This window comes from Amphiprion ocellaris, chromosome 18 (genome assembly GCF_022539595.1).
Source record: "Amphiprion ocellaris isolate individual 3 ecotype Okinawa chromosome 18, ASM2253959v1, whole genome shotgun sequence".
NCBI classification, from domain to species: domain Eukaryota; kingdom Metazoa; phylum Chordata; class Actinopteri; family Pomacentridae; genus Amphiprion; species Amphiprion ocellaris.
Window position 1 is genome coordinate 25467049 of NC_072783.1, and position 24765 is coordinate 25491813.

The 24765-nt window shown below is 42.1% G+C and overlaps 1 protein-coding gene across 2 annotated transcripts in view; it reads left to right on the forward strand.

Annotated features, from left to right (window-relative positions):
• capn15 (calpain 15) overlaps positions 1–24765 on the forward strand; it is a 47683-nt gene that overhangs the window by 837 nt on the left and 22081 nt on the right. Inside the window, exons 1-2 of one of the 2 annotated variants that reach the window (XM_023298411.3) lie at positions 1313–3527; positions 17780–19430. In XM_023298411.3, the coding sequence (XP_023154179.2) occupies positions 3349–3527; positions 17780–19430 (1830 nt within the window). In that variant the 5' untranslated portion in view covers positions 1313–3348. Of the gene's footprint in view, positions 1–1312; positions 3528–17779; positions 19431–24765 lie in introns of those variants that run through there. The other variant, XM_023298412.3, reaches the window with a different exon arrangement.

Consider the following 24765-nt stretch of genomic DNA (forward strand, 5'->3'; position numbering starts at 1 on the left):
CAACTTACAGAAGGACAGAGTAATCATTTGTGTTCTGCTTTGAGCTTATCCACTGGGGAGGAACAAAAAAATAGTATATGACAGTCAGGACATTTGGGGTTGTGTAGCAATGACAACTTACAATGTACCGTGAAATCAGCTCACATCCTCCCATTCCCTTCTTCCCCCAGTGTGTCCCTGGAGAATAGACATGAAATCCAATCTCTCTCTGGCACTGACTGTGTCAGCTGCTGTATCTCTGGGTGCTGACTTGGAGAGGGACAGGTGCTTCTCAGACAGGTGCACCCTTAACAAAGGGCTGCAGTTCCTTGACTTCTCTCGCTTTCCACTTTAGTGGACTTTTTGCTATCAAGTCTGCAAGCTTTATGATCAAATTATTTCTGCATTTATGGTAGCTGTGAGTGTGCTTTGTGAATAACTGTTTAGTGATTAGGCTGAAGTGAAACCACCTAAACATTATTGTGAAAACTGCATGACATTTCATGAAATTTAGGAACTAATACAAATAAGTTATTGGTGTCTCGCTTTCAGTATAACGCAGGTAGCCGTGACTGCTTCAGTAATGCACTCTCATATTGGATTTAAGTCATCAGCATCCATGTTATGTGCTTTATGTGCTGTGGGCTGTATTGTTCTCTGGAATTGTTTACCAGACAAACCAGTTTGGTTTCAGTCTCAACACATTCAACAGAGAGGAGTCATGAGAGATCACACCCTTGCAGCCGCTGTAAACCTACTTAAGCAGAGGCCCAGGCAAATAACTCTCAGTCTGCTTGAGTTGCATTCACTAATAGTTAGCCCAACGCCTTCAGTGCAACAATAGATGCTTAGAAATACCCATGACTTGAGAATTTTCATGCTCTGGTTTTGCCCGTGTGTCATGGTTTGCTCGTGAACACTGAATTCAGAGACGGAAACAGAGATCATGAATCAGGTCAGCAAAGTTACATGAAGTGGAAGAGGGGAAAGTTTGAAGGCTTATCTCAGTAATGTGCAGGGACAGTTGAGCAATGATTAGTGTTGCAGTCACTGCTGTCTTCTACTTAACCCTTCACTATCTCCTCTGGCAGTGACCAGTGAAAAGTCTCTCAAAGCACCAACACAGATAAAAGAGGCTGCTTTTATTGCGTGTATGAACATGCCTCATAGTGAATGGGCTGCTTCTGACATCCATCACTAGCCTTTGCTCCGGGATCCTATTCACATTTGAGAGCTCGGACCCTATTGAGGTTTATGTAAATCTCTTGAACACAGCCTTCCAGCTTTTCTCTGCTCGCCAGGGCCAGTGCGCCTGCGCTCTGCTGACACTCCAGTAATCCGCTGGAGGAGATTGCATCCTCGTCCACTGCGCTCAGGCTATCAGTGAGGGAGAATCGAGAGATGGAAAAAAATATATAAGGGGAAGACCGGAGAGAATAAGAACAACAACGGGACCACAGCGGACCCAGATGAACAGGCTTTACTGGACGGAGCAGCTTTACACTATGAGCAGCCTCACATCCAAGGCGACAGCGGGACCAGAGCGAGGATGTCTCCTAATATAAGACAACACGGCTCACCCCAAACGCTGGGAATACGAAATGAACAGCGGGCGGGAATGGACCCGGCGAATGATGGTGAATTTTGCGAATGAGTGCTTTCTTGCATGAAACCTCCTCGGCTGCCTCTGTATCGCCTCCTGCACAAATACTCCCTGGCCTCTGTACCGCTGTGTGGAAGGAACGGGCACAGATCAGCTTCTCAAACAAGTAACGCTTTGGCACTGCTGTTAATAGGCTAAATTGAGAGCCTATATGCGCTTGCGTTATCAGAGATTAATTATCATGTAACACTCACTGAACCTGGAAAGCTAAAACCGCGGATCCAAACCCATGTGATCTATCTGTGGGGGTTCTGTAATCAGCTGGATGCATATCAAAGCTAAAGCAAACCAGGAAACATCGCAGCGCATGGACTTGTGCCTCGGGGTTGTACAAACTATCGATACTAGTCGAAACGCATGCAAATACAGTTTCTCCTCCCTGAAAGCCTCGCCATGAGGGTACTTGTTCCCCTCAGCTGCTTTGCCTGTGCAGACTTGCTATAACAGGCTGGCAAGTCCACATAAATCCAAGCGCAAGTTGATGAACTGGACTGGCCGGCCTCGGCGGTGGGATCAGACAGAAATTAAGCTGTGTCTCTCAGACAGCGGAAACGAGGATCATCTCCCGTCCTTGCGTTGGCAGAGCAGCGCAGCCTGAAACAGAACATCCCTCTCGGGTATTTTGTTGGATATTACCCAGATCTTGAAGTTGTGATGTGTTGTAAACATCTCCCTGCTTTGGATACTGCTGAAGTTTAAAGAACCCTTATAGCTCCAGCAGTAAACACGTTCCTGTGCCATGTGAGTTCTTCTTCATGTGGAAATCCCAAATTCTGTAAATACCAGAGGTGATCTAATCTCTGAAACAGCTCCTTACTAAGACATGAAGTTGTATCCAGTGGGACACTTGCAGCTGGGGTGTTTTACTGGTAAACCTCCACAGCAGCTGTTAGTCAGACTGAATGTCTGAAAGAGGAGACTTGGATATTAGCATACTTGTAGTTTTGCCAACACCACTCCCATGAAATGCAATGTATTGATTTCTTCCAGTGCCCTTGTTGTAAATAACACTGTGGATATATTTTGTGTGACTATTGTTCCAGAAAGTCTAACTAATCAACTGTCTATGGACCGTAATGTTTTTGTGATGTGCAGGATGGGTACGAGGTGTATGGTTTGGGTGCTGTAATGTTGAGAGAAAAGTTTTCCAGCATTTCCTGATCTTCTGAGCATGTGCAAAAGAAAGAGGAACCAGGCATGAGACTGCACAGGCTGGGGAGATGTGTCAGAAGGAATGTGAAAGGAATTATGAGTTGCATGATGGAAGACATGATACAGAGTGTTACAAGCTTAAAATCTACAAGAGGGAGATTTACAAGTCTTTGAGAAAATTGTGTTTTCTCCTCTGAGACCAGCGGCTCCATAGGAATCAGCACTCTATGCCTCCATATCCACCCTGATCTGCAAACTTGTTCACCTGCAAGTTGCACTCATTTTTTGAGTGCCCTTAACTTTGATTCTCTGTTGCTGTGTTTTGTTGTTTTTACTCGAGCACACTCAGAGTACGATTTTGAGGCAGAACATTGTCAACAGGAAGCTTACAGCAAAGAGGAACACATGATAAGTGTTGTTGGTGTGGTCCAAACAGTCACGTTTCTCATAAGCAGGGAATCTCAGTGTGTATAACTGAGAACAGCAGTGGATCTCTTGCCATCTTTTAAGGGGAAAAACAAGCATTCAGAGACTGATTTCCTCTGTCCGTGGTGATGGGGAGCTCGGCCTCGTCTCTCACTGCAGAGACTGAGTCAGACCATGGCTTTCGCAGCACCCCCTACCCCTCATCACCCCCTGTAGGCTGGCTCAGGAACAGCCACAGCAGCCCGGTGTGGGGCACCACCTTCATCACACGGCAGCAGCAGCACCCACTGCCTCATCGAGAGCGCAGGTAAGAGCCAGCTCTGTCCAAACAGTCAAAGTGCCAACACATCTCTCAGCTCAATGCACTTGGCCAGTTACTGGCAAAGTCACAGCAGGGGTTGTATTACATGGGACTGCTGTCATTTAAAAGCTGTGAGTGTAAGCACATAAATAGGCATTAATCTGAGGCTCTTGTGCCAGTATTTTCTTCAGCATATGGATGATGTACACATTTTGTAGTAAAAGTAATAGTGTTCGTGTACGTTGTTCATTTTAGTAACTTACTGTTTTCTCTTTCACAGTCTTTTACAAATGCTTACTGAGGATTCAGTAACCTCACGGCTATGGATCAAATCCACTGTTTCATCAAAGCTTATCTAATCAAAGCCTGCATTTTGATGTTTTCCTATGATGCATCCAAAATCTGGCTAAGCTGGATTTGTAAAGCAAAATCCCACCTCCTCCTTGCTCAGCTATACAGTATGTGCTACAGTTTTGTACAATTCAGTGTTTAGTGGATTGCCTGGACGGATAGACCAACAAACGACCCTTATGAACCCAGTGAAAACTAGCCCAAGGGTTATTAGAATATGAGTTTTGCTGTCATGATTTTCATCAGGCATTAAGACAAGCTTTGATTTTATTTGAGTGGACATGAGTGCATCTTGACAAGAAAGGAAAGGCTGCATGCAAATACACACACATGTACTATTAGAGCAACACTGACATCTTTTGTTAACCCACAAAATAACCCCTACTGTAGTTCGAGACACCTTAGTTTCTCTCTAAAGTTGTTGGGAGCTTTCAGGAAAAAAAAACCCTATTAAGAGTTTTTACAAGGACAAACTTTTTATTGAACTAGCAGCAGCTGTGTAATTGAGCAAGGTCACATAACAAACTATTTGTGGAAGAGATGTGCTATTCATATTGACTGTGTTTCTCAGTATTGACTGCATGAAAAAGATATATACTGTTACTGTATTTACAAGAAAGACTTTACTGCAATAATCCATTGTTCCAGTCATTGCCTTCTGAATCACTGTCGACATACTGAAAAGCAGTAGTTTGTAAGAGGCTTTGAATGTGCAGCTCATCCAGCAGTTTTGAGTGACTTTCTTCCAAAACATGATCTTCTCAACCGCCCTCACACAAACTTGTTTAGAAGTGTTTCCAGGTTTCCTTCAGCTTTTTGGGTCATGTCTCCCGGAACGAGAGCAGGCAGTTGATATCGACTGCCTGTAGTGTATTGAAGTTGTTGCTGAGTCACTCAGGGCATCATGGTCTGGTTGTTAGTTATTGATTTTCAGAGAGCCCGATCACATTTCCCCACAATGGATGTCATTATTTATTCAGCATCAGTCTCCAGTTGGGCTTTCATCTTTCTTGATTCCTGCCCACTGCTGTCAATGCTTTCCTTGCAGTTGCTCTACATTTAACAGTTAAAGCTGTCATGGCTTCCAATGTTTAATCTTCTAAGAGTTTTAAAATATAGAGGGCTGGTTTTAGCCTGGGTTTAAACACAATTCCATCACCGATAGCTCACTCCATGAATGAAACTCAAGTATAGGTCATGCTGTTTGTGCAATTTTGCATCATACACTCAACTCATTTTTATTCAGCATAGTCTTGTGTTGCTTTTGTGCATCTGTGTAGCAACAAGCCTATGCCTCTGTTAGCAAATAGACTACACCCTCAGTCAGCTGAGCTCAGAAACACACAGATAGGCATTAAAGTCCATTTCTGTCATTTTCAGGAAGGTATAGAGGGGACACACATATTCTGACAATAGATGTTTTAAAAAGACTGCAGTGGCACTTGGAACATGCCCTCTTATCTACCCCCATCTTATGCACATATACACACTGCTGTGTGAGCCTAACAACGTTAGGCAAGCTTTGCTGAGCTGTGACAGAGCATGAAATATAGAAACAACAGAACACTATGAGGCCAGCTTAACTTCAGCCGTTTATTCTTTATTGTCCTATAAAACATTCTCTTTGCCTTGTTTTTTTTTTTTTTTTTTTAAACCTTGGAGACTGCATGAACAGCCTCGTCCTTGGGTTGTTTCAATTTGTTTTCATCCAGCAGCGACCCATACAATTTGGGAAGTGTTTGTGCCTGCCCTGACTCACTACCTCAACTGTGAAGGTTCACTCATGATAGCAACCCAGTCATCAGACAAATGTGCAACAGACATGTAGTTGCAGTGTCTCCTAACTGTGGAATGTCTTTTACTTAATAGCAGCACAACACAGGTTTATCACAATGCTAATATTGTTCAATGACCAATGCAGCTGTGCTTAATTTTATTTCTGCAACATACTGCTGGTGTATTATGTTGCACATAGCTTTAGGAGTCCTGAGGCCTTAAAGCCAGTGTCTGCTCTCTCCAGAGTCGATCCCAGTGCCTCTACTGTCCCAGCATGATGGATGATGGCGTTTATCGCAGCTCCATTCCACTGGCTCTTCTCCTTTTAATTGGACTACAACGGGTCCACTTGGGCTCAGCAACCATGATCACTGGCTGTGTTTATGTCTGAATTATTTCAGCATGTCCTCCCCTGCTATTGGCTGTCAGAAGACAGGGCCATGTCAGGACAGTCCCTAAACCTCCAGACTGGATTTGGCATGCAAAGCTTTGTCTCACAGTGTGACTTTCTTTGGAAAACAGAACATTGATGCTCAAAAAAATAGCCTGTTGGCACTTCAGCTGACATGATTCCAGATAGCCCTGCTCTTGTTGCCATGGAAATCTGTAACATATGTTCAGTAACCTAATTGCATTGGGCCCTTGATAAGACCACACATGATAACCTGGCAGTCTCACATAAAGGAACAAAACTGTGCACCTCTGTAAGATACCGTTTAAGCTTCTAATGACTCATGTAAGTGTTTAGTAAAGTGAGGTCGAAGCCAGTGAAGTAGAGCATGCTTATGGCAAATAGTTGTTACTGGTTTTCCTTTAACGGTGAAATTTGTGTCTTAGTAACGGGATGTAAAACTACTTTGTGCTGTCTGTATGAGAAGCACCCCCCTGGCTGAAGGCAGCACTGTGTCAGCAGTGCTCCTGCCCTCCAGGTTTGAGTGCCCGCAGGAACTTCAGATTTGCTCAACGGCAGCAGTGCAGTGCCCCTGCCATCTCTTCCTCTTCATCCTCCCTGATTCTGGAGCTTCCTGCCAGCTTCCTGCTTGCTCTCGCTTTGCTCAATGCAACTGATGTCTGCTGAAACCCAGTCAGACAGTTTCCTCTGTTTAAAGATTCAAATGTCTGAAACTGTCTCCACCGCTGACAGATTCACTCGTCAAAAATGAGCACTGGTCGTGAAATATTCACTGAGGGCACAACTAGAGGTCAGAAGCTGCTGTTATTGTTTCTGTTGCTATTCCCCCTTCAGTATTTGGTTTCTTAGGATCTTCAGTCTCTTATTCGGGAGAAGTGATCGGTAGGTGATATCTTATTTTTTTCTTGTTTATGAGGCGTTGGTCATGAGGCATGTAGTCATCCGGATAAGGCTCATGGCAACAGGAACTGTCATAAATTTTACGCAACTGAAAAGTATAACGAGGCCCAGATATTATAGTGCATGTCATTACTCACAATGTGGAGAACATTTACACAGCGTAACCCTTGTTTCTGTAGCATCACATCTTCCCTGTATTTTTCCATTTTCACAACACAGCAATATTTGTTCAGTTTTTAAAAGTTGTTCTTAGTGCACAGCCACAGCCGTGTTTACTGTAGGAATGTTTCAGCCTAAGGATACTTTTTCAAAAGAGCTTTTGTCTGCTAAGTAAGTAAAGTTTATTTCTAGAGCAGATTGCAAAACAGTTTAAGCTGACCAAAGTGCCATGCAGAAAAAAAAAAGAAATGTATAGTAAAAAATAAAAGACACAATGACAAATTTCCGTGGGCAAATACAGAATTATGGACATGGTAACAGATTGAACGATGAGTACCAGTGAGTAAGAATGTGTCTTTAACCTAGGTTTAAAAAGAGAAACAAAGAGAGCACATCAAATATCTAACAGCAACTGGTTCCACAGTCACAGAACAGCAACTGCAAACCTTTTAGTCTTAGTCATGACCATGGGGCCTACTAGAGAGATTTGTTGTCAGATCTAAAAGACCCAGGAGCAGAGTGCCAGTGAATAAGATGTGCAATATAAGATGGCGGTTGACAATTAGGAGCCTTGAAAGCAATCAGCAAGGTCTTAAATTGAATTCTAAAATGAACGAGGAGCCAATGAAGAGAAATTGGACTGGGGTGATGTACTTACTCTTATCAGTACTATTCAAGATCCTTGCAGCTGCATTTTGGATCAAGTGAGTTAATGAAAACTGGGGAGCATCTAAGTATAGTGAATTGTGGTAGTCTAGTTGTGATCAAATGCAGGCACAAATTGCTTTTTCTATATCATGGAAAGACAGGAAAGGCTTGATAGTGACTATTTCTAACAACAGAGGTGTTTTTTTTGTCAAGATTGAGCTTAAACTCAAAGATAATATCAAGGTTTTCACATATGGGCTTAGGTGGCCTAGCTTCCTGACAAGGCAGCCTCTGGAATAAAAGGACAGAAGATACATATTTATGTTTTTTACTGTTTAATGAAGCTGCACAACTATGGCTGAATTGATAAACAAGTTGGTTATGCGTTTAGAAAGCATTGGATTTGATAGGCAGAAGAGTTCTCTATGAGCAGAGCATGCTTCTTTATCTACTAATATCGATCCGATCATTTGATTGCGAAAATCCAAACATTTTGATTGAGAACCACCCAGGATTTTAATGTTATTAAAACAATCTAGGAAATGCTTTAGAGAATCCCTAGAGGTGCATTTACTGGAAGGTATAGCTCTGCATCATCAGCATAGAAGTGACAGAAGATGCTAGACTTGCTAATGATGTTTCCAAGAGGGAATATGCAGGCAGAATAGAATGGGTGCCTGAAGGACCCAATAGGTGGCAGGGGAAGAAAAAAGAATTGATCTATTACCACTGAGAATGTCCTCTGTTAAGACAGGATTCAAACCAATTCAGTATTGTACCATTAATAGCAACCCACTGTTGGAGACATGTTTAAAGGATGTCATGACCCACAGTATCTGAGTCTTTGTGCCACAGTCAACGCTCTAACATTTTCTTTCTTAATATTCTGTCTAAAAAGTCTCTCTTCTCATTAAGAAGTGCCCTGCTCACTGTCACTCTATTAAAACTTACCCAATTATCTTCATGCTGTCCCCTATGACTAAGGTTTCACTGTTACCAATCTCCTGCATCAAGTCACTGACTTTTAGTGAGTCTGAGAAGAAACTCTTTCTCTGCTGCTGAGTTCTAGGCTCTAGATACTGTCCTCACATAAACAGTGGAGGGTCAATGACTCAGGTTCACAATGTTAGTTGTAACAAATCAATTTTGAACCTGTCGCGGTTGATTAATGAGTCATATTTATGCCACTAGCTGTCAAGTAGTAGGAGGCTCATACAGTTAATACTCAAAGTGTCAGACCCTGACTCAGCTCCTCTGAAGGACAGTGAGGAATGCTTGGTAGGAGAAAAGATTTTTAAGTGAAAAGTTTGTTCTGATCTTGTAAGCAGGAAAAATCCCTCATTGAAATGAAAAACAAAAGTTTCTGCCAGTGAGACTGTTGCAGACAGACTGCATGTATTATTAAAGGCATGAAATATATTCTCACTTGGTTTTCTAAAGTGTGGTAAAAATGGTGTAAAAGTGCTGATCCAATCCCTGTCACTGGAGTTTTCTGGGTGTGTTCAGATGCAGCAGAATGTTTCAACATTCATTATCCCTTTTACAGCTCGTCTGATCCAAGGGCCTATTGGCCACTGATAAGTCTCTTTTTTTTTTTTAAACAAAAAGCTCTGCACTGTTAAACAAAAATTACTATTCAGTTGGCGTCATTGGTCTACCTGCCACTGGGGTTTGCATGGAAGATGTAAAAATTGCAAAAAGCACAGGCAGTAATGCCAGCACTCAGAAAACCATAGGTAATGCCCTCGCAGCTTGTAGTTATGAAAATCACTCCCTGTATTCCTGTCGCTTGTTGAGTTACAGCTATTGGATGGGTTCATCATCAAGTGCACAAAAGCCAAGGCATTTCTCTAGCATAAACATTTTATAAGACGAACTATCTACAGCATGTCTCCTCTTCTCTCGCTGGATTCACACAAACTGTGCCTCTCAATATTTATCACAAGAGTGGCTCACTTTATTTGAATGTTTGTGTCGGGGGGGCAACATGTGGAGACTCTCGCAAAATGAGTTCAACACAGTCAGGCTATGTAGAGTCAGCCAGCCCCACATGGCCTATTCACAATCCCTCATAATTGATGTAGAAAAATTGGTTAACATGAAAATTCAGCTTTACTCTGGAGAGGGTTTACATTCAAGGAAGTGATTTTTGCAACAAATAAATCAGGGATGGACGATCTGGCCAAAAGATTGTGGTGTGATCCACAATTCTTCCTACAGATTTAGTCGAACTCAATCACATATCTAGTTGTGTATCTGCCTGCCTGGATAAAAAAGCCTGCCAATTCAACTCAAGGCTTACGGCCCAATTCACAAATCTCTGCATCCTGTTTTTTGCTCTGATTTTATTCTGAATGTTCTGACTGCATGTGGTGATTTGTATCTCTGCTGCTTTGCTGCTTGTTGAGTTTCTACCTAACAAGGCTAGTGGGATAATGGGTATTGATCGCCACAGAGCTCCTATCAGAGAGCACAGACTCACAAAATGAGGTTCAAGTTCTTCGCTGTCAAAGAGAAAAGGGACATAAACATGATGCCAGGGTGTTGTTTGTGGCACAGATACATAGTAATTTTACTTTCTGACATTAAAACAACCAGAAAGGAAACATGAGGACCTGAGATGTTGTATCATCTATGGATAAACATAATAAGGTTGAATAAATAAATATGTTTTACAATAATGACAGCTTTAGCAATTAGACAGCATAAAATACACTGTACTGTACATACTTTACATTGTAAAGTTAAACTCAACACTGTTAACCAGAAAAGTCGTTCAAATAAGGAGAAAACTTACATTGTTACTGGGCTGCATCAAACAGTTTTTTAAATTTTTTTTATTTTACTGTTTTCATGTTGTCAGTTAGTTGTTTGGTCTGTAAAATGTCACAGAATAGTGAAAAATATTGATCACTCTTTGCTAAAGCCCAACATGATGTCGTCAAATATCTTGTTTTGTCCACAACCTAAAAATAATGGATATACTATCATAGAGGTGGAAAGAAACCAGAAAATGTTGACATTAAAGACTTTGGACACTTTTTCATTAAAAAACTACTCAAACTGATTAATTGATTAGCACAATAGTTGTCAGTTATTTTAATACTTGATAGTAAAGAGTAACTATCTACATTCACAGTCTGTGAAGAGCAGAATTTGCTATGGCACTTGATTCAGGATGCTGATGCCCTCGTCAATAGTCTTCATCCAACATTCTGACTGCGTCCAATGAACGTCATCCTAATTGTGTCACAACCTATCAGGACTTTGCTTTAGCAGAAAAGCAAATCATACGTCAAATTAAGTTCGTCTACGATTTAAGATCATCAGATCTCTCACTCCTAAAATATATCAAATACATTATCATAAAAAGAGATTAGATTAAACTGTTCTTTCCTGTGGGGATATTAGCTTTATCACTGTGAAAGGTAATTGAAGTAGTAGCTGACACAACTGACAGGAGTGTAATTTATTGAGTTGTTATAAGCCCACTGAGCACTAGACTTGATTTCAGTGTTGGAGCTATGTTAGTTCGAATATAGCTCTAAATATCTCCTGCTAAATAGACATGTTTACTTCTTTATTTCATATTTTATATATCACAAAAACAGCTGCAAATATCTAAGATTCATGACAAAGTGTATATTTTTTTTGTCAAAACAACTGTATTATATGTATTACACACATCTATAAATGTTCAGAGGTGCATAATTGAAAAACATGATATGAATAATGAAATGGTCTAAAAGTGTGCTATAATTAGCCATAGAGATTCTGAGCTTTGAGAACTGGAATTTGTTCAGCTAGTTATAGCCCACTTTTAGACCAATCAAGTTAATTCATGATTATTTTTGTATTTGTATATTGTCATATTTACATCTTTAAAAACAAAAAAATATGTGCTACTGTATGTAGACTTAATTTCATAGACCATTTTTAACCCAAGCAGTTTAATTCTTTATATTATGTATATATCACACAGACCGTTGCATTTATGTACACATGCACAGGTCTACTCTATATATTTTGCTAAAATAATAAAAATTGGCATTTGTAGATGACATGGGTATGTCAGGGCTACTGCTCAACATCCACTTCTGTAAAATAATCATGTTTATGTCATTTATTTGTATCTACATGTTTATTTTTTTGCTGTTTCATCATGTGCTGTATGGCAAGCTTATTTGTATGGGCCAATGTACTGTTACATCCAAACAATCATCCCTCTGCCCTTCCAATATAGGCAGTATAATCCTCTGGTGTGTTTTGTTATGTGAAGCTGCTTATTGGTTCAGTAGGATGAGTTCGGTGCTGGCAAAGTCAGGGTTGTGGGTGCGTTGCTCTGTGCTATTTCAGATGATTTCTCAAATTTAAATGTGATACAGTAAATATGCAAGGTTTTGAATGTTTTCGAATTTGTTGTGGCAGTCTTCACATCCAGCAGAAAAAGGGTTTTCTAACAGTATTTCTCTGCAGACAGCAGGCTGTGCAAAAGTCTAATCAGTAGCTACAAGTGACCCTGTCAGAGAGGGTGCAGGTTGTACTGACAGACTTGACCCAGCAGTGTATGGAACAGCTACGTTATTAACTAGGAGCATCTCCCACTGAAGCATCTTCACGAACTCAGTCATTTACCTTAGTTCAATTTAATAAGAAAACACTTTCGGTTCTACATATACACTGGCTGGTGCTCTCAATACAATGTACACACTCTAAATATAATGTGGACAAGCATCAAGTTACAGCTGGAGCCTCTTTTTGTCTCCCAAACATGTTTTCATAACAGAAAGTTGAAAGAGTGTTTCTCTTAGACACATGTTCATACACATAAGAAGTGTAAGACCGCTGTTATCAGCTGACAGTCCAGTACGCTATGTGAAAACAGTATGTATAGATCGATGGATTCTGTGTGGTTACTAGTGTTTATTGTCAGAGCTTTTAGGAACAGTGTGTTTTACAAAATTTTTAAAGCTCAGCCAGTCACAAGATAAACTGTCACAGAGACCCTGTGTGACACTTGCTGTACATTGACTGACAGCCCATCTGTTATATGAAGTGCTGACTGACTCCTTTTTATATTTCTGCTGAGTCTAATGTCAGGATTAATTCATACAGCAAGTTCAATGTTTGAATTGTTTATGAAGAATAAAGATGTTTTAGTCATGTTTTTAGATTAGAATAAAACCTGATATTTCATCCAATGATAATACAACAATATGACGATAATTTAACCAATACAGTACTGAGGGGGAAAAAAAACAGTTTATCCTTATTTGCTCTCAGTCATCAAGGACATAGATTGTCTACTACAGTCACCACTACTACCTTTGTTCCTGGAAACATCCAGTTTCTCACTTCTTGACTGGGTAAAGCAGAAGCACTGGGGCCCCACAGGCCAAAGTGGGCACCACACTTTCCCCTCAGGTCCTGGGCTCAGGGCCAACCTTGGAAAGGCAGTGCTAATGACTGTCGCACAAAGGCCAAATGTCTCACAGTGAGGCAGGGAGAAACTGGAAAGATTTGGCTCACTTGATCTCTCAAAAGGATTCAGTTTGTAGAATTAATCCAAGTAGCCAGCTATAGGTGGCCTACACACTATCATCAATGATTTTGTGGTATTTTTTAAAAAGCCTTACTGACCTGTTTCATGTTCAAGATTTTGTAGTCTGTACCTCTGTACTTTGTGTGCCTCTCATAAGTACCCTTTTCTCCAAAGCCTGAGGGCTTCCTTTTAGGCATTTTACCTGTGGCAGTTAATTTACCCTTTTACACAGTGTTACAGGTTTGCTCGTTTACACGGAGAGTTTCAGAGCTCTTTGTAGTAGTCTGCCGAAATTCTACGATTGTCTTGTGTCCAGTGAGGCATTGAAGAAACAGCCAAGGGTCAGTGATGCTCTTATTTAAGTGAATTTAGAGAAGGAGTAGATACTTTATGGGGGGCAGGCTGCATTGAAAACCTCATTGCAAAAAGATAGGCTTTCTAGAGGTGAGGGTTCTCCTTTACTCTCTCTCTGTTCACTGTAAGCTACTGGCTACCCGCCCAGGTCTGCGACACCGAGGAACTGAGGAGTTGAAGTGGGCACTTTTAGAGCAGCTCCACTGAACACAGGGCCAAGGACAAAAGGTGTGTGCATGTGTCTCTGCGTACATGTGTATGGGTTAGCATGTGCACTCAAAGTATCCTTTTAAGTAAGGTCCAGGGATCATAGGCTGTAGTGATCATCATCTGCTGTGGGCATGTACAGTACATACAAAAATGTGTGTGCATTCATGATGCATACAGATGCATCCTTTTTAATTAAGGACTGTAGGTGTTTAACATTTGTTAGTTGCAAGTGATAAGTGTACTGCTTAGAACAGATAATAATTACATAATTAAGCTAGATATTAAAAAATTCCTTGAAGCTGATCATTTAATAAAGAGCTCTTACAATGTCTGCAGCAGACAAAAACATAATGAATTTGCAGTCCCTGTGCTCCAACGAGAAGCAAATCAATTGCTTTGACAAAATCTCCATGTGGCTGACACCATGACTTTGCTCTCTTGCTGGAGATGAAAAAGACCTGACAGTTATGAAAATGGCCACAGGGTAGAATCTGTCATCAAACATGAGGTGTTGACACTTGTTGTTGTCGTCATTGCTGTTTGCGGCTCTCAGATAGGCAGGCCTTTGGAGAGCCAAACACGGTGTGAACATGTGCCATCAAAGCTAGCATGGGGCTGCCCCTTAATTCAATCACCTTTAACTTACAGTAATTGCTGAGGGTGTGGGGATATGTTGCTTCAGGACACAACACAGGTTGTTTTGGGATAGATTTAATATTTTCTAACTCAGTGATTGATGCTGCATTGGCAGCCCTTTTATACTTGCATCTAATCAGAGCAAGCTGTGCTTTTTTGTGACATTAGAGTGAAAGAGACAAGAGTTAAAACCGAGTGTTTCAGAGGGTGAGAAAACATACTGCAGCAATGTAAAATATGAGCAAAAATAATGTGGTTTTTTTTACCCTTAAAGCATCTGAACATATTCTAAAACCTCCAAAAATGAAATTATGGTAGGGCAGATAGTTTATTTCAGCTGATATTTGGCTTTTTTTTCTGTGATTGTTGGTATCATTATTGTTTTTGACTGATTCTAAATTCAGTGTGCTACTTTGGGTCTGATGCAGCTGCCTCTCTCTGTCTGCAGTCACTCTGTGGTGTCAGCAATATCTCTCTAGTAGGGACACAGCTTGCAAAAACTGATCAAGAAACTCAAGCCATCGCCACAAACCAGGAAATTTCCTGTTCTGACAACGGTTGAGGTCATGCTAACAGCTAACGGCTAAGTTAGGAGGCAGCCACAGATTGAGAACATAGAGAAGAACAGTCGAACTGCAAGTGACAGTCTGTTCAATCTCAAATCAGTCAATAAATCAGTAAACAGTGGAGAACGGCATAGCAGCCTGTGACGTTCCTATTGCTACGAGCTGCCATAATAATGAAGAAGCCTAGTGATGAATGACAGGTTCCCTGCTATCAAATGCTGTTAAAGTAGAACATTTAATGTATATCAGTTCAAAATATTGGTTATTGGTCTTTCTTGATGACCAGTAATCAGCATTAGCATTAGCCCTGGACAAAAACCATCTTGTTTAATCCCTAAATTATAGACCTGTAAATGTTAATAATAAGGATTGTTTAATATTGCACAGCTAGCAGGAGAACATTGCAGATATTATTGTGGGGATAAAAGATTAAGGAAAACAAACCTGTAAATACTGACTTCCCAACATGTGATTATCTTTGCAAAATGTGTGTTTTCCTTGTTGTGGTTATTGTTATCATTGGAAGGCTGAGTTTCCTCCTCACACAGGAGGCCCTGGTATATGTTGGAGTGCTGACTTCAGCTCAGGAGAATGAATGCAGTGCTAATGGCTCTTGACATAAAGCACTGGACTCCTACCTCTATACTTTTGCACCCGTTGGGCACAAACTGCATAAATGTAGGTACACAATGAAACAAGCAACTATGTAATATCTGTGGATAAATATAGCCGCATGGTTGCATACACACAAGCACACAACCTAGCGGCAAGGACCCACACACTCAAAGACAACCAAAGAGACACATTCGCATCCCTCCCTGCTGTCAGTTTCCACTGGGAGGCAAGTTGATGAGAGGAAAGGACAGTGTGCTGGGAGCGAGAGGTTGTCTGTAAGAGGCTCCCCCGGGTTCTGAGGATCTGCCTGATTTGAAAGGGTTTAATGGAGTTGAACTAAGGGCAGTTAGCCAGCCAGGACACATGGTGCTGCAGTGGAGAAGAGCAGGACCCAGACTGCCCAACCAGCAGTTACCCTATACTTCATTGGCATTAAAATGTCACATGGACCGTGTCTCCATGCCCTAATGTGATAACAGCGAAGGATTATCAGGGTGTGTTTTTCATAGATCTAGAGTGTGTTTGCACAGGGAGTATTTATCAAATAGCCACAAACCAGGACTTACTCATAAAGGCCTTTGTCAAAGCAGCCTTAGATCTTAGTTCTCCAACCAGCTCAGGTTATTTTGTGGTCAGCATCTGTGCTTCTGGGATCAGTGTGAAAAGTGCTGCAGTATCCTGGCTCTTAGCACGTTGCTCACCACTATACCCTTAAAGTCCTGCATTACCTTCTCTATGTTGGTGTTCACACATGAGTAGCCTGAGTGACAGTGACATTTATGGGCTTTTCCAGACAGCAACATGTCCGTCCCTCGGGGCTGTCCCTCTCCAAACTCCCATTGTACAGTCGGAAGTATCCAGCTGTGCTGCTTTCCCTCGAAAGGCCTGAATATATCCACTATCAATAAGTCAGATTGACTGAACTGCAGGCACACAGAATGAACTCTATATACAAGTCAATCCACCATAACGGCCTTAGGTTTTTATTTGCCAGAGGTGAAAATCAACTTAGGAACCTGATTAGAAAAGTATAATTCTTCCTTTACTGTTTACACTGTTCAAGTCTGGTTGAATGGGCTGATAGTAGTTGTCTTTAAACTGCTTTAACTCTAAGAGCATAAATGATTTGCCATTAAAACATGCTCGAGTCACAAGAGCTGCTAGAATTAATACACGCATCCATGTGAAATTCATTTGGGTATGGGATTGACATGACCTTAAGTTGCTCCCATCTAGCCTGCATTAGCATTCACAGGAACGGGAGAGAGGTGCTAATATGAAGTCAAAGACATCCTGTGTGTTTTTCCATTCTAATAAGTGTCAGTCAGAACTCAAGCAATGCTGTCCTAGTATTCTGAGGAAACAGCAACCTCCTCTCCTCTCCTCTCCTCTCCTCTCCTCTCCTCTCCTCTCCTCTCCTCTCCTCTCCTCTCCTCTCCTCTCCTCTCCTCTCCTCTCCTCTCCTCTCCTCTCCTCTCCTCTCCTCTCCTCTCCTCTCCTCTCCTCTCCTCTCCTCTCCTCTCCTCTCCTCTCCTCTCCTCTCCTCTCCTCTCTTCTCTTCTCTTCTCTTCTCTTCTCCTCTCTTCTCCTCTCCTCTCTGTGACCTGTCTCCCTGGCTCTAATCAGGTGGCCATTGTGTATGGATTTACTGCCCTCAGTGCCCCCAGGAGGGAGATTTGATTTTTCCCCTGCACCGACTAATCTTTCCCTCTCACACTCCATTTTTCTTTTGTAATTCAGTCTGTCTCTCCTCCTCTTGCGGTTTCAGTGATGCTTTTGTTGTTCTATCTTCCTGTAGATAATCACCCGTAGTTTACTGAAAGCATATATTAATCATGTGGCTGTTTCATAATTTCTTACTTCTCACTCTGTCTGTTTCTGTCTTGCTCCGTTTTTTTTTCTTTTCTTCCTCCATTGTTCCACCGACACATTGTTTAAACATTACTCTGAATATTACCAACTGAAATAGCTGAAGTGAATGTGTAGCGGTATACTTAATATGCGTCTGTTTTTGCCATGCACTTACTGCTATACAGCAAACTGATTTGTTTGTTGAATTTGCTCTGACTCATTGTTTATTGTTTTCCAGCCACTCTCACTCTCCTGGCTCCATGGCAGCAGCAGTGCGAGGCAGTGAGTGGTCATGTGGACGCTGCACCTTCTTAAATGCCGGTGCAGCACCTCGCTGCTCCATCTGTGAGGCACCACGCCAGAAACCTGACCTTAACCAGATCCTGCGGCTGAGCAGCACCGAGGAGCATCGCTGGGCCTGTCCCCGCTGTACGCTCAATAACCCCCAAGGATCTGGAGCATGCTCCGTTTGTGGCTTTGGTCCATCTCCCGCTACCCACACACCCCCTACCACCACCATAGCTGCCACTGCCAATGGTCTCCCACCTGTTCCAAATGAACCCCCAACCCCTACCATCACCCCCACGGTTCTGCTTGAGCCACATGGACAGCATCCAGCTAAGGAGGAAGTGCTGCGACGGTCTGAGAGCAATGGAGAGGTTTGTGGTCTGGAGGGGCAGCACTCGGGCTGGGCTTGCCCTCGGTGCACACTCCACAACACCCCTGTTGCACTGTCATGCTCCGCCTGTGGTGGGCCCAGAAAACTGTCTTTGCCTAAAATCCCCCCAGAGGCCCTAGTGGTGCCTGAGGTGCGCACGCCTGTGCTGGGGTTCCCTGTTCACACGGGATCAGCACCGCTACTCATTGACCTAACAGATGACTCTCCCCCGTCCCCTCACAGTGATCCTCAAGAACCTCCCCATGTGTCCCTTACTTCCCCTTTTACTGCTTTCTCCTCTCTCCAGAATAACCCCGTCCCACGCAGCAGGAGAGAGGTTCCCCCTCCAGGGCGCCCACCAAACCCAGGCACCAACACTCCCAGCCCTACTTCACCTTCAACGGCCAGTGTGCCACCCCAGCCCGGCCCACAGCGGCCAGCCAAGCCTAAACATGCCCAACCCCAGGAACCTTCATATCCCAGCAAGCGCCTCAGTATCTTGGAAGAAGAAGACCCCCAACACCACCCTCTCAACCCCCACCTTCCTGTTGCTTCTTCAGCAGCCCCCACCTGGAAGTGCCCTAGCTGCTCTTTGCCCAACCCTGGTGGATCATCTAAGTGCGAGGCCTGCCGATCATCAAGGGTTGGTGCTGACCTCATCGACCTTGTAGGCTGCGAGACGGTACGATTTACCCCAGCCAGCCCCTCTAGCCCAGACTTTAGCACCTGGGCCTGCTCCAAGTGCACCCTGCGCAACCCTACAGGTGCACCTAAGTGCTCAGCATGTGGTTCTTCCAAACTGCATGGCTTTCAGGAGCAGCAGGCGCCCCTGTCCCGCTGCTGTTCACACTGTGGCCTCCCACTGGGGTCTAGCACTGCATCGTGCTCCTGTACACCTTCCTGTTCCTCATCCTCCTCAGGTCATAAAACACGGAAACAGGCCCGGGGCTTTCCTTCCTCCTCTTCTGCTATTGCTTCCTCTGGTTCCTCCTCCTCCTCATCTAGCCTTCAGGAGAAGGTGGGACAGTGGAGCTGCCCAGCATGTACGCTGCTCAACGACATCAAGGCCAAGAACTGTGCAGCATGCCATACGCCCCAGCAGTACCTCACCCTTCGCAAAGTGGTTAAGCCTCTGAAGAGGAGGGAGAGTATGCATGTAGAGGCCCGTCGAAGAAATGATGAGGGCGAGGCCAAGGAGCTTTGGGAAAACATCGTCAGCTTCTGCCGAGAGGTAAGAGAAACATGAGTTGTCTCTGGGAAATACAAGAAAGGCGCAATCACTGTGTATGCTATTCGTAAATTATAGGGCCTCATGACTGTCTGTGGCGAGGTCTTCTATGCGGTGTGTTAAATTTGCATAATTTTAAAAGAGTGAACAAGTAAAACCTTGTCCAAGTAGTAAATTTGTATCCACAGACAACTGGCATTGGTTATTTGTTGTCTAGCAACTATGAGTTAATCATGTGTCACTGTTTTTTTCCTTTTTATCTTTGCATGCTGGTGAGTTTCTCTCGACTTCTTGAGAAGTCTGCTGATTTCAATGTGTAGTGCATCACAGGGTGCATATTGCCTTTCAGAGCACAGTTCCCTCATTGTAATTCCTCTTTTTGTTACAGCTCTGGCATTGTTCCCACTTCCTCAATCTCTCTAATTTCAGAGAAATGCTAATAAATTTTGTTTTTGCCACTGTTTGCACTTGCTTCGTTAGCGGAGTATTAAACAACCAGCAGGTCAATTTTGGTCACATAAATGCGCTACAGATATGAAGTCTGTCACTATTATTTTATCCAATTATTAATTAGAATATATTATTAATTATATCCAAACTATATGCTGACCTCAGTCAGTGTGAAGTGACATCACAAAATTCTGTTCAGGACTGTTACTCTTGTATTAGGAGATTCTAATAATTCTAGTTTAGATTTCTTCTGATTATATTCTGGTTTTTGCGTTGTGTTTTTAAAATGCTGACTGTGAGTTTTATTAAGATATTTTGGAAGATCTCACTATGTGAAAAGAAACCAGCCATTAGGAGATAATGACTTTTTTTTAAATTATTATTCTTTTCAATTTAGTTTCCCTTTAAAGAAAAGCATTGTTTTACAAAGATCAGAAGAAATGGCACCTCTTGTTTTATAACAGTATACACCCTGAAACATTCAGTTTAGGTTGCATAAATGTCGTATGACAAAAAGTTAATCATCAAGGATTTTGTTTTCTTAATGAAGAAAAATGTAATTATGCAAGCCTCTTGTTGTTGTCATAACAACCTCACCAAAGTAATTATGCATTATTACCATGCTCCAGAGCATGCAGACAGTACTAATTTTGATAGCACTTGATAGCAACAAAAACATTTCTAAAACTGTTTTACTTTTAGTCAAATTTTAGTGATTTGATTTCAAGCAACACACTGAAAATGTAAAATTTTGATACGTTTGGGATCGGGAAATAAAGCAGCGCTGCTATTTTTTTCAGTAAAGTATTAAATGCTTGCCTTGTTTCATATAAATGTTTCAGCAAAACAATTTCCTTTTCACTATTTTGAGTAAACACCGTTACTGTGCTACGTACTTAGTTCTGCCTAAGACAGTTGTGATTAGTTTAAAGAAATGCAAACACACCAGAGCTTTTTTTCACCTCACCAGAACTGGAATGAAGTGCAGTCAGGCCTTTTTACACTGCGCTGTCTCAGAGCTAGATTGGTATGGCTCCACAAGACTAGGGGAGCACAGTGAAGACTATTTACCGTTATCCAATATGCTGATATTTTCAAACTCAGTTTGGCTGACTGCCAGTCCTAATATATGCACATATTTTGTCCACCTAATTGCAGACAACATCAAGTCTGTCCTTTAGTGGAATTACCATATTATAATGGCTGCTCTTACTGTGATGGCCACTGGCAGATGCTGATGTTAAATACAGTGCTTTTAAAATGTGCGCGTTCACAGGGCAAGATGATGTAAAAAAATTTTTAAAAAGCTGCTTCAACTTACATGTAAAACATGGCATATTTATTTTGATGTAACATTTTCAATTTTAGCATTATCTGTCATTGCTCATTTTGGGCCCATGCTGATATTTCATTTTAAAGCAGTTATCTGCTGATACCAATGATGCCCTGATATCATCATGCATCCATGTTTCAGGGGATATTCTCGTGTAGTGCAAGGTTAATGGAAAGGCTCAGTGGTACAACAAGCACACACTCCTCAGTAAATTTGGTTAACATTATCATTTCCAAACCCTGACTGTCAGAACAGAAATGCTTTCTCTGTCTGTCTGTCACGCTCACCTAGCATTAGCATCACTGTGGCAAGCTGTTCTCACCATGAAGAACCAGCAACTCATTCAGTGGATGATTCACTCAATTGTTCATCAAAATCCTGTTTATCATCTGGGTTTAACTCAAGAAGAGAAGCTAAGTAGTTAAATAACAATAATACAGTTATCCAACAGTATTTTTTCAAGTGAACATCTAGAAGGTGATTTAAATGCCTTAGATGGAACACCATCATTACTCCTTAAACTGACTCAGTCTTTCTGACGGCAGTATGAATAATGTCTTGCTGGGTCTAACATTACATAAATAACACCTGTGTTACATTAGCAGACCTAAATTAACATTCACTTACCTTTTAATAAATGTTAGCATGTTCCTAGTTTGTTTCAGCTGCTTTGTGTTTAACGTCTTCCTATTGGAATTTGTAGATGAGTTTAAGTCGTATCTGTTTCATTCAAGAACTGACACCTTTAGGTAACATCACTGACAGACAAATGTAAGGAGATCCTATAAACTGTAGTACAGCAGGTCTAATAAGTAAACCTACAGAACAAGAAATAGTTTGGACAGTCGGGGAAACTGTCTCATCAGGAGCCGCAGTGTGTAAATCCATGGATGCTACCACTCACTGGATAAGACTTTTAGACGTTTAGTTTTTATTCGTTGACAGGAAAATGTAAGAAATATCGCTTTTGCTAAGATTCAGTGTAGTTGTCATTGTGAAAAGCAGAGCAACAGTGAATGTTTTTCATCTTAGTTATCATTAGCAAAATCAACATTGCCTCTGATTCTGCATTCAGAGAGAAAGTTAGCCACTAATTTTTTTTTGTCAGATTCAGTTGAATGTCTCTTCAGTGTTCGCTCGCTGTTGTTCGCACACAGCTCTGGCTCTGTAAATGATAAACCATCTAGCTCGGACACACAACAGCGTTCCAGCATGTACTGTGTAAATTAGTGCATGTGTACAGGTAAATTACGGTAAACGCTCATGCTAACCATCTCTAATGCCCTACAGATATAGCTAAAATGTCAACAATTTTCCTCGAGGTTTTCAAGCTCCACCTTCAATGTTCAAAGATCAAATAGACTTTGTACCCAGTTGTGTATTTCTTGTCACCTTCATGTGATTCAGTGTCACAGCTGTTTGGACATGCAGAGATGCCTCCCCTAGCAACTATAGTTAAGATATGACAGCCTTTATGTTATTTCTTTGTATCCCACTGCTTCAAGCTCACTTCCTCTCTGCAATGCTCAACCTTTGATAAGCCTGTATTATGTTGTCATGGATATGCTACTTAGGTCTGTCAGAAGGGCTCATTTGAAACCATTTGTTAAGACTGATGCTAATGAGACAAATCTGATTACACTAATTAAACCTCAGAAAACTGTGGGCATTGCAGAATTCACAAGTGTTTGGTTTCAGGTAATTTTAGAGCAGGCTTATATTCCCCAAATTTATTCGGGTGTGTGCCCTCTTTACTACATCAGCATGGCGCCTATCATACCATGTTTACAATAGCATGAAGTGAGCTTTTGAATGCATTATTAATGGCTTCTTTGAAAGTCACAGGGCTCGGTGCTGCGAGCGTGGGAGGGAAGTTGGCTCAGTAGGAAAGAAGGATATCGGAGATCCCTCATCCCTATCTTCCCCTCCTCTGTTCCTAATTTAAGTTCATCATTTAAGCTACTCTTTCTTTTTATCATCGTTCTCTCTCTCCTCAAATATTTTAGCTCTGCTCCTCTAACTCATCCCCTCCGTGCTCTTCAAAGTTCTCTCCCCTCTTCATCTCCTTTTTATCCCGTCTTCTTCCATCAAATCTATCCCCACATGCTCATCCTGTTTTTTTTTTTCCCTCCTCTCTGCTAATGCCTCAAAATATACTTTCCCGTTGCCACCCACTACCCCCATCCCACCCTCTCCACACGACTGCACCCAATTCTCCAGTGTAGCAGTCAACGTGTAGCTCACTGTGTGTGTGTGCATTCGTGCTAAGGTGAACACAGGGCTAGCCTATTTTTAGCTGCAGAGCTAGAGAGGAGCAGAAATGATCTGCTTCCCTATAGTGAATGTAATCACTAACAGCATCAACTGCTGCATCTCGGTTTTAGGGACCAAAGAGGTAAAAGGGAGGTAAATTGGTAAGCCAGAGGTGCCTGTCTTTCTAATCCTTCTTTGTCAAGGCACGAACACTTGGCAAGCATCAAAACACCAGTGGTGAAAATTTAATAATGATAAAAGCTTTCGGTTTACCCTGTAACAAGACAGGTGGGCAGTCCAACCACAAAAATAGTAAATGTTTAGACTGCCTGTTTTTCGTTCTAGGCCTGTCGGATTAAAAAGATGACTCTGCTGATGAAATAGAAATTGTTGTAGAGTTTGTTTCTGCGTTGTAGCAAGTGATAAAGCCCCAAACTGCAGCTGGACTTATGGTGTAGGAAATATTACTCTCTTTCCACCTGAGTGCAGTTTGTCTCTCTTGCCCCCCTTGCTTTTCGACTCTCCTTGATTGGTTTTGAGAGCGAGAGGTATGTGCTTGATGCCAATGCCCCAGAGCGTGTCCGTTTACTCACTGTGCCAAACAGGTAAATGCTACAAACAGCCATCAGCTCAACTTGTGAACTGTAAAACACAGCGTGGCTTTGACCGGTTACTCTGTTCCCTCTCCATGTCACCCTCTGAGGGACTAACAAAAATATGCTACATGTCAAAAGATTGACAGATTTGTTTTGGCCCCGTTGTTTTCACCACTCTTTATACTACTTTTCGCTTCAATTTTTGCCACGCTTGGGTTTTATCTGGGGCTCATGTTTTCATGTTGGGTTCTAAGTTCCGAGTGCCTGTAGTGACAGGTTTTCACTGCCTGTGACAGGACTGTACGTGCCAGGCTGTTCTTGGATGCTTTTGTTTTGGGTTTTAATAAGTGTGGCGCTGTGAAATTCGGCTCTATAGTTACTTGTCACCACGTTTTAGGAGATCAATAGGTTGTCTGTAACATGTAGATATCTAGCTACAAGCTTACTATCTTCAAAAAAAGAAATTGTATGGCAGCCAGTTCTGTGTAGTCTGGGAGATGATGGGAAGGCAGCAGGTTTTCCCAGCTCAGCGCTGAATTGGCTGATTGCAGTCCTGGGTTTGCGTACTGGCACATTCCCAGGGATAGAACCAGAGACGGCAGTGCCAAGTTCACTGAGTGAGGACAGGACAGTCTGCTAGACTTACACTTATAGATGTCACATCATCGGGAGCTGAATAAACATGAATTTGTTTTGTTTGTGGATT